Source organism: Limulus polyphemus, unplaced genomic scaffold (genome assembly GCF_000517525.1).
Source record: "Limulus polyphemus unplaced genomic scaffold, Limulus_polyphemus-2.1.2 Scaffold555, whole genome shotgun sequence".
Lineage (NCBI taxonomy): Eukaryota > Metazoa > Arthropoda > Merostomata > Xiphosura > Limulidae > Limulus > Limulus polyphemus.
The window spans coordinates 499566-511067 of record NW_013666165.1 but is presented as its reverse complement, the minus strand read 5'-3'; the positions used below and the strand labels follow the sequence as shown (position 1 = coordinate 511067).

General features: G+C 33.8%; 1 protein-coding gene across 1 annotated transcript in view; it reads right to left on the bottom strand.

The window, feature by feature from the left end:
- LOC106459080 (probable pathogenesis-related protein CaO19.6200) overlaps positions 1-9838 on the bottom strand; it is a 15906-nt gene extending 6068 nt beyond the window's left edge. Inside the window, exons 1-2 of the mRNA XM_013918660.2 lie at positions 9799-9838; positions 1782-2600 (exon numbers count right to left, since the gene is read on the bottom strand). Coding sequence (XP_013774114.1) covers positions 1782-2483 — 702 coding nt within the window. The 5' untranslated portion in view covers positions 2484-2600; positions 9799-9838. The remainder of the gene's footprint in view (positions 1-1781; positions 2601-9798) is intronic.
- Between the last annotated feature and the right edge of the window lie 1664 nt (positions 9839-11502).

The following is an 11502-nucleotide window of genomic DNA, read 5'->3' as shown; positions in this document are numbered from 1 at the left end:
AGAATTCATAAACAATAAAAACATAATAAATCCACAAGTTATTTAAATAAGTTTCCATTTACTTCCAATTTTTTAATAAAATAACTTTCAAAGAATAATATTTTTGTTGATTATAAAAAAAAAAAAATGTAAAACCAAAAAGAAAGGTTCTTGTAATAGGACAGGGGTATTTATGATACAATTGTAAAAACGTTCTGAATATCTTAGGTTTCTAAAGTGAAAATTTTGTTAATTTATTCTAAATCTTCAATTTGACCAACTTAACTTTCATCACATATTGTTCATTTGAACATATGAAACAGATTTTAGAAATTCAAGAGACAAATCTTTTGATTTTAAACATAATAGTTTGATCTATGTTTCTAATGATATTAGTACTGGTAATATAACCTAGATTATAGAGTTGGCATCTTAAGTTCTTACATTGAGTAATACTTCCATCTCTATATTCAGTATTATATTTATAACAAAGTGAACCGTCCAAGTTTATAGGTTGTCTATAAGCTACAATAATATTAATAGTACTTATGGCTCTTCTTACAGTGGTCGATGTATAAGAGGCAACCAAAGACTTGCATTCTTTAATATTAACTTTTAACCCTGGAGTGTATTAGTGATGATTGGTAACATTTCTTACTTATCATTAGCTTTTGGTCCATATACTTTAGCGCGAAATATACAGTTATCAATAACGCCCTCTGAACAATTTCTATTCAATAAATATATTCTTTCAGTTAATCTAACATTTCTTTTTTCTCTATTGTTAACAAACTGTGCAATTCTCTTTCCTGACGTATATGGGATAATTCTTTTGATGTGTCTAGCTAAGATAGTTACTTCTTTGTGCTTGTAAAAACAAAAAACTTAACTCCCTCGGTGTTTGTAAAACTCTAAACAGGGGGATTTGTTTAACAGTATCAAAACACCTAAAATAGCCTTCTGAATGGTCAGCTGTATTAAAACTACACACGAACAAAAAACTTTTAATCTTAATGACTGTTCTTTTTTTTTTTTTTGTTGTTTTGATAAATTTATACCTTATGACAGTTTTTCTCATACATTTGTTACTCCCGCCTCTTTAATAAATATGGTTTCTTGCGCGCCCTTATAATTTTTGTACACACCTAGCCTGGATATCCGTTTGAACATAAGTAGTTAAACTGTTGCATGGACACCTATGGACAAAAGCTTATGATGTATGATAATATAGATTAATAATCTCAGAGTGGCGGGATATCTTAAAGCTCAATTATAAGAATACTGATTAGAAGTTTTGTCAATGTTATAAAATACTGTTGTTGTTTTTTCTCTGAAACAGCAACATATAACTTTCAGAGTTCAAAAGAGAATTATGCTAATTATAAATACTTAATTTTTTCAAACTTCATCTCTAAGATATTAATCTTAATCCATATATATGAAACACAGGCCCTAATTCCTAGGAGCATTTAAAAGTGTATGAGTTTTTGTGTTTTTTTAGCAAATTAGGAAATGGAATTTTTTTCTCTATGTGTCACTGAAGTAACCTCTTATTAGTGATTGAGAGAGACCTGAATTTGATAAATATCTTTGTTGTAATGTCAGCTGCGATAATATTTTCAAACTTAGATTACCTGCTTTGTTAGCTTCTCATTGCAAGTACACTAAAGAAATTATCCTCCTATAGTTTAATAGACCATTCCAGGAAGACTAAACAATATATTTTCTTTCCTTGAATACCTAATCTTTTCACTATCACTAATTTTCCTTTTAATGACAAACAAGAAAACTTTATAACGAACCTGAGGTGACAATGTCAGTGAAGGGACACCATGTTTAGACCTATAATAATTGTGCTTCTCTAAACATTCATCAGAAAATATGTCTCTACCAGCGTCCCTGGAAGACTGAGATGGTGGGTCTACGGATTCATCCAGTTCAACAGAGACTTGCTCAATCTCTGGTGTGAAATTTTCAGGAAGTGTGAAAGATCTGATAATTTTCTGATCAAACTTGGTTTCTTTATGGATAATACTTAAATTTGCAAGATCTCTTGAATTTTCAGCATCATCAAAGTAACATCCTTGTTCCTCATCACAGTTGTGCATGTCACTCGGAGACCTCTTGACGATAATTTTGTTTGTTTGAAACTGTCCTTGGTCCGACATTGTTGAATGGGGAGTATTTCGTGAGATAGTTGTAATCTCTTTGACGACAATTCTGTTCGTCTGAGACCGTCCTTGGTCCGACATTGTTGAATGGGAAGTATCTGGCGAGATAGTTGTAATCTCTTTGACTACAACTTTATTTGTCTGAGACCGTCCTTGGTCCGACATTGTTGAATGGGAAGTATCTGGCGAGATAGTTGTAATCTCTTTGACTACAACTTTATTTGTCTGAGACCGTCCTTGGTCCGACATTGTTGAATGGGAAGTATTTGGCGAGATATTTGTAATCTCTTTGACGACAGTTTTATTGGTCTGAGACCATCCTTGGTCCGACATTATCGATTGGACAGTATTTCTTTTGAGTTTGTGATTGCCTGACTCGGACGTTTCCTGCTATCTGTTAGTCGTGTAGTGGTATGACAACTCCACGTGATTTTCGTGCGTGAACTCTCCCTGGAAAATTACGTGTAGTAAAGACACCTCTTAATCCAAGAGTTTAGCAACAAGATAAAAAACCATCAAACGTATATTGTGATAGGCGAAATATTGATATCAAAGAAAAATAGCAGCTGAAAATCAACGATTTTATTTTTTAAGATAAAAGCGAAATACTACACTGCAGGTAAGTTTATAAAAATTAACACAATTGAAATATGCCTACTTTCAATAACAAGTATTTTATAAAACTATATATTTTATAAGTGATTAAATATTACAAAAGGACTATACTATGTAATGTAAGGACTATGTAATGAAATGGAGTTGGAAGGGCCGACAAAATAATAAAATTTGATTTTAAAAATACTCGAGGAAGAAAAGCGCTAGAACTTAAATTTTATTCTAAGTGGGTATCCCTTAAAAAAAACAAGAACTATTAGTTAGATATTAATTTGCAAGATAAAGAAGACGCGAACAAACACGCTGCTTGTCTTTCTTTTACAAGTTACTACCGTCATTGGGTTATACTTTATACAGGTTAGAATACATTGGGTTATACTTTATACAGGTTAGAATACGTAGAGAAATATTTTGGAAGAAAACAATAGTACACGAAAAAAATTTGAATTCATATCTATGTTTTAGAATAGTATACTACACAATGGGTTATATGCACTCTGCCCACCACGGGTATCGAAACCCGGTTTCTAGCATTGTAAGTCCGCAGACATACCGCTGTGCCACTAGGGGGCCTTATCTTTTGATCCTGAAAACTAGCCGAAAAGTGCCATAAAAGAAAACAGTTGAAGTTTTACGGAATTGCTCACCTATAATTAAACCTCTCATAACAAATTCCTCAATAGGAAGACAAATTAAGCCTATACAAAAATCAAACAAAAAATATTATCCATCTTCATAGCTAGTATAGATCAATAGATCTCAATTTAACACACATTCGCCCTCTTCTCATTATAAAAGTTTTTTCTTTGAACATCGAGTAGTTTTCCATCCGATTGCCTCTCTAAGTCCACATCATATTGGTATGAAATATGGTGATGCATTGATTTGTCTGTAACTGATATAGATAGGCGCTGTAATTAAGATAGTTATATGTTATTAGTGTCATGATTATAAGTTAGTATATTGGAATGTGGCTCTAATGGTATACAAACTTATTAGAATGTCCCAGATCGAATAAAACGAGAACTCTTACCCTTTTCGCTACTTGTTATCAAAGAAAACCGATTAATATACACATGCATCATTAAATGTAACTCTAAATAAATTGCAATGTTTTTAAGTGCTTTAGTCTTAGCTAGCTACATTTTAGCCTTGCTGTTTTTTGTTTTTGTTTTTTTACACGCATATAAGTAAGTGAAAATACGTAATTTTATTGTAGTGATAAACAAGTTAAAAACGGAACTGTCCTTCTTCGTAACAATTGTATAAACGCTTGCATACTTGTACACTATTTGGTACACGTACAGCCCCAAGATAGAGGTTAAGTATTTTACTGCTCACTGTAACCGAACTCACCTGACAGATGGTTTTAAGTAACAGCCACGTGACTTATTTGTTTGTTTGTTTGTTTTGGATTTCGCGCAAAGCTACACAAGGGCTATCTGTGCTAGGCGTCCCTAATTTAGCAGTGTAAGGCTAGAGGGAAGGCAGCTAGTCATCATCACCCACCGTCAACTCTTGGGCTACTCTTTTACCAACGAATATTGGGATCGACTATCACATAATAACGCCCCCAGAAAAAAAAATGACGAATCTTATCGCTCATGTTCGTTCATATATCTCTTCCGTTTGGATTCCCCATGATTCCTTTCGTGTATCATGGAAAATAAACACTACAGCAGTTTTACTATTTCCTAAACAACTTCTCCCCATCAGTCAAGTTCACATTAAAACTACCCAACGCAGAAGGATACTTAACGTTCTTAGACGTAACCTTAAAAGTTCAAGACAGACAAATATGGAGTTCTATGCATAACAAAGAATGCAAGAAGCCAATATTTCTCCATTACAACTCACACCACTCAGACCAAATCAAAAGAAGAACAATGTAGAATTAGTGAGAATAAATCGAAGCTGCTTCACGCCTAATGCAATTTAAACAGCACAAAAAGACTAAAACACTATTTTTACGAAACGAATACCTCGTCGGGTGCCATCACTATAAGGGATTAGAGTATACTAAACTTTACACATTATATAGACTACACTAACGTCACGTTTAGGTGGTTCGTTTAACTATTATACGTGATGTACGTTTTTGAGGGGTGACTAATGAAAGTGTTCCAAACACCAATTTCTTTACGACCTAATATATTGTTACGTCTCTGGTCGTTAGTTAATTTCCCGTATAATTTCTTTCCGATGAAACTTTAGCGACGCAAGTCCTTTCTTAAATAAAACTGGTTTATTCTTTCTGAATACAACTTTGCAATACACTTGATTTCCACAGTCACGCTATAACAAACGCTATAATTCACAACGAACGACTCACGCGCTCGACCCAACTGTCGGTCTCTATCTCTGTCTGTAATTCAACTACATTATTGCCGTCACTTCTTGGCGACTTATATGCAAAAATAACGTACATCTAGTAACCTCTCGAGGCTTCAAGAAGGGACATGAATTTTCTAGAAGCGCATGACGTGTTACTAGAGTCACGTGACCCCCGCTGTCGTAACAATATGTATAACCAATACAAAATAGCCCCAACAGAACACTTCCTATACAAACATGAAATCATAAACATAGAAAATCAAAAACCATTTAAAGTTTCTATCTTACAAAAAGCCAAAGATGTTAAAGAGAGGACATATATGGAAGCTATACTGATTAGCGAAAAAAATCCAAAAATGAACAGGGACATGTAACTAAATCGCTATTCAAAACACACACATCATAAATATATGGAAGCTATATTGATTAGCGAAAAAAATCCAAAAATGAACAGGGACAATGAATAATACACGTAACTAAATCGCTATTCAAACACACACACATCATAAATATATGGAAGCTATACTGATTAGCGAAAAAATCCAAAAATGAACAAGGACAATGGATAGTACATGTAACTAAATCGCTATTCAAAACACACATATCTTAAATATATGGAAGCTATACTGATTAGCGAAAAAAAATCTAAAAATGAACAGGTACAATGGATAGTACATGTAACTAAATCACTATTCAAAACACACACACATCATATTGTTACGCCTCCGTTCGTTCGTTAATTTTCCGTAACAATTCTTACCGAAGAAACTTTACCGATACAAGTCCTTTCTTAAATAAAACTGGTTTATTCTCTCTGAATACAATTTTGCGATACACTTAATTTCAACAGTCGCTCTATAACAAACCCTATAATTCACAACGAACTTCTCACGTGCTCAACAATATTCTCTCTGTCTGCTGTTCAATAACTAATTGCCTTCCCGTCACGTTGTGACCGTCTTATATATAAAAGAATACCGAGATCTAGTAAACTCCCGATATTTCAGGAAGGGACGTGAACGTTCGAGAAGCTTGTGGCGTGATACTAGCGTCACGTGACCCCGATGTCATAACACTGCCCATTCCTTAGTATTGTTCGTCCCGAACAACAGCCACTCACATTAAACCAATAACAATTAACAATAACTTAATTAAATGTACAGAATTACAAACACAAAATTACAATTCAACAAAGTCTCTTAATTTTACGGGACGTATCTTCTTCCGTATTGGTCTCTGTGTCGTTGTCGCTAAAGTTTCGTCAGAACGAATTTACGGAAAATTAACTAACGAACGGAGACGTAACAATATTCTATACGTTGTTAGAGGCACGCTATGGCAGACTAGAGAAATAGGTCATCACAAGGAGTTTTATAATTTAAAGAATACTGTAATATCAAACAGTTTTATATACTAGCCTTGAAGAAGTCGTAATGGCGAAACGCTTGTTAACATAAAAGTTTTCTTATAATTATCTGGAGGGTAATAGTCGTTTTTTTCTAATTTTATCATCAAAATATATAAACCTCTCTAGTGTGTATTATAAATTTTGAAAGACAACAAAAAAGGTCTTTAAGCAGTGGACATAGAAATGATGAATTTGTTGTGAAAACTAAATGAAAATTATTCAACTCCCTTAACAATAAAGGGAATTTGACATAATTTGTTTATGTATAACATATATAAGTAATAAACATAGTATTTTAATCTTACTGCTTGTTATGCTAACAAACTACTTTTGAAGGAAGCAAAGGCACTCTGTATTTACATACATTACTTTTGTTTGTTTCTGATATTCGCGCAAGGCTACTCAAGTACTATCTGCGATAGTCATCCCTATTTTATAGCTTATAGAGTAGACGGAAGGCAGCATCATCTATTCTACCCTTGGTTTATTTTAAATAGAATAGTGGGATTTGACTCTCATTCTTATAATGCACCCACAACCCTAATGTGCAGAACGCGATATTGCTGCAATGTGACGCGATCGATTGGCCCTAGGATTCACAGTCCAGCATGCTAACCAATAGGCCACGCCTGGACCATCGCATTCGCTACATAAAACAATCAAAGAATAAGTGAATTTAAATTTTATAGCAAAGGCAATACAAAACCAATGGTACAAACAATTTCAATCGCTCCCTGAGCTTATTATTGTTATGTAAATACGGCATTTTACGAGATATCATGTGATCTGAAATGCAAACGATTCTAATTCAACCAATGTCACATATACACCGTATACAGGTGTCTCACAGTCTTGACTCAAATATCTTTTCGAAGTGAATTACCGAGTTTAAAGAGCTCTTCTACACTGTACACGAATCATGACCAGTCTTCAAAGAAGACATTTAAAAGAAGGCTGTTGTGAATTAGATACAAGTTTCATCAGTAAAACCTGGAGCCGCTTCCAAACCAAGGTATAACATGTGTCTGCGAATTTAAACTTCATAAAAGTTGTTTTGGTTTAAATGAAGGATTTTCCATAATTCAGCTACGCAAAATTCGAAAATAATATTCATTTGTTTCTGTCATGTAAGGACTTTTTACAAATCGGGAAGAAGAAAAAATTCTTACTTAGATCAAATTTTTAATTCGTTTACCATAATGAAAATTTCTGTTTTTATATTTGTTAACAAAAAATACAAACAAACTGAAGAAAAGAGAAGAACATTGATGTCAAACGAATATGCATCATCATTCATCCTGATTTCTGTGAGTATGTGTGTGTGTGAAATCCACGTCTTTTAGTCTTATTACTACGTATTGTGGTCTTTCTTTTATGTATTGCGTTATAACATGGATATCATTTTCGGATTAAGTGTACAGGAATTACGTAGAACATGTAAAAATATCAAGACGATAAAACCATCGCAGGTCTGAGTAATTGCTCGAATACTTGGTCCAGTCTGACCATCACCTTCAACACAAAGCAGACAGCTACTATAGGTTGATTCTAGCTCGCTAAAATCATAGACTTTCTGCTCCATGGCTAAAACAGATGTTCACAGTCACAATTGGACGTCGTATCAGTTTACATTTTATTATATACATACTTCAACATGATCGATGTGTATGCGGGAAGCTAATGAGATGCATTATGTTCAAGCAAGACACAAAACAACATGCTCGAAATGGTACCAAAAAATGTCTAATGAATCAGAGTCACATTGAGCGACATTCTTTTTACATATGATCCGTTCTTTACCTTGTAGCCAACTAATATGTAGAGATAATTTGAAACACAACTTTTTTTGCATTCAGAAACGTAAGACATATGACAGTTGTGGAAGTACCTGTGGGTACAAATGAATATTGATGAGCATATAAATCTCTACATCTTATGAAATGGTACCATTAATGCCACACAGTATGGGAAGCACATTCTCTGAACTTTTGTGCTACTGTATGTTGGTGTAGTTTAGCTCTGACTTCAACCAAATGGATGACAACACTTGCACTACCATCCTAAACTGGATGACACATTTCCCGAAGAAGAAAAGCCTGTACTAAAGGAGCGGCCTATATGTTCGTCTGAATTTCAGTCTTGTCAGTGATGTATATCTTGCTCTTGGGATTCGTAAATATCTTGCAAATATCTCCTTCAAAGGAGTGGCAGAAATACTACCTCAAGTGCCTTATCAAGACTCTTATTTTAAGCTTTTTAGGCGTGTAAAACTGGAGCCAGACTGCCATTGGTGTTCATGGTGACCTTTCTGAATACGGAAGTGAAATTTTATAGAATGTAACACTACCTCTACCCACTATTCATTTATAGGCGTAGGTTAAATAATCAGTCATTTGAAATGCAAGTCATCTGGAGCTTGACGTGCAAAAACCTAAACTGAGGGGGTCGATTAACGTTATTTTACCTTCTTATTGCTAATATATTAAAAATTATATTTATCATTTAATTTATTTTATGTAGAGCACACCCAAACATTTATGTTAATTAGTTGCTCCATTTTAATATATGATTTTAAGCGTAAACTGCTTTTTTTCATTTAATTCAGGTTAAGCATGCATGTTTATTTTTTGGTTTGATATATATATAATGTATGAGATATTCAATTAACTTTTATTCAATGAATGAACTTCTATTTAATACCTTTACATAATTTTATGCAATTATTACCGCTGCGGTATGTTTCCAAATAAATAAAATGTTACAACGCGCTGCAGCTTATAACAATTTTACAAGATGTTTAAAATAAAATCAATTTTACAGATACACACACACACACATATATATATATACTTAAATGAACAAAACAAGCCCAACAAAAAACAAACTTAAATTAAATAAGGTGCATAAATTTAAAGGATTCCCAGGGTACAGGCTATAATTTAACTTAATCAGTAGTACAGTAGATAAATTATACTAGTATAGAATTATAAAAGCCCAACCAAGTTATCTAAACTAACTAGTACAACTACGTTTGGAATTGCTGTTTTTAACGCAGTCCTTTCACTCTGCTTGACTCTTTAAGTATTAATTTTCAAATATATATATATATATTGCTCTAAAGAAAAAGACATTTTTTAGTTGAATTTCGTTGATCTGTTTTTATTAACTAACTAAAATCAACCTGTTTGATTTTTTTTATATCTTAGTCACTAAGTAAACAGCAAGGAAAAAGTCAGAAACATCATCCTTAATTTTGCTCAAATGTTAATAAATTTCTACAGTTATTCAAACCTGGAAAAGAAAATTCCTGATCCGCTCTCTACGATATTTTGTAAGCTTGACGTACTGTATAGTTTATATAAGGGCTTACGTCTACATCAGTAACACCTGTTGGAAAGAGCGTTATTCAATGTTTCATGACAGTTTCAGGTGCTGTATTAATTCAACTGTACGTAGATCCTCCAGTCACATGCAGTGCCATATTGCTTTCAGCTTCAAGTTATTACATGATGCAAGTGTTGCTTAAGGTGTAGTCGCTCAAGGAAGCAACAACGAAAGAAAAAAACACCATTAAGCATTTTTTAATTAAAGTCTTAAGCATCAGCTCTAATCAATTACTAACCTTTCGTGTATGAATGAGTTATAGAAAACTGAGGTATCTCATCTTTGGAACTCTTAAATTAAGTACTTTTACGATCATGCATATATTTTGTATAAACAAATAAATGGAAAAATCACTTAATGCGACCGAAATATGGTTCCTGTGTAGAATGCTGAGAGTTTCCCACAAAGAACTAAAACAAATGAAGAAGTTATACAACAAGCAGAAACAAAAAAGAACATTGATAACAAAAGTACGAAAAAGATAAGCAGCATTCTTTGGTCACGTGATGAGGGATGGAGCATTTGGTAACAACTGGGAAATCTGTGTGGAAACGAAGTATAGGTAGACAGCAAAAGAAGATCCTGTCGGTTTAACAATTTGGCTACACAAAGAGAGGGTGACTGATGTAACACAAATGATTGGGACCGAGAAAGTTGGAGGGAAATGATCGCCTACCCTACAAAACATGGCACTTGATCATGATGATGATATATTTCATGCAACGTTAAAGTGTGTAGTAGCCGTTTTGTAATTGCGTGGATAGCAGTTTGGATACGAAGCGCTGTGGGCTTGAACAGTCCTATCTAATGTTAGGTCTAATTTCTAATTTCGTTCACATACGAGGCCTTCAAATAGTGGTTAGCTCTCATATATGGCTATGAGTAATATGGGCTATGTGGCCAGCCAAAGTGACCAGTATAGCTATTTTTGGCAAACAGGACGACAACTTGACCTCATTTAGAAAATTCTGGATTTTTTGGTAATGTGTGATCAAGAGGGCTATTATTTATGTTTCTTCTCTGCGTGAGAACTTTTCCTGATCATTCTATCCATGATCAGTCAAGCGTTAAAACTATTTAGAAACTTCGTGGAGTCTTCATTTATGATCTTTTCTTCCTTCTCTCTTTCTGCTACACATACATGCCTACTCTATAGCCTTAACTGAAAAAGGCTAGTGCTTTCTCTCGAACATGCGCACACACTCCCTCAACTAAATAGGCTTGCTTCAGCCATATGTTTTGCTTCGCTTGCGTGTACTCCCAAGAGTCAGCTATACAATGACTTTGCAAACATTTTTGGTATCGCCAAATTTTAATTTGTGTTGTGTTGCAACGAGAAGATAATAAATTTATTCTTCATTAAATGGAACCATAATAAAGTCAGAATACACTGCAAACGACACTTGACCACACAACAGAAATCAGGACACCAAAAGGTAGGTAATTTTGTTTTGGAAACTTGACATGTCATACAAAGCACATGCAAGAAGCAGGAGCAATGTACCCGGTTTTGCTTTGATTAAAGCAGCTTTAGCAAATTTCTATTTTATTGCACATTGTTATTTTTATTGATATTTAATCAAAATATTGAATTAGGTAAAGAAATCAGAG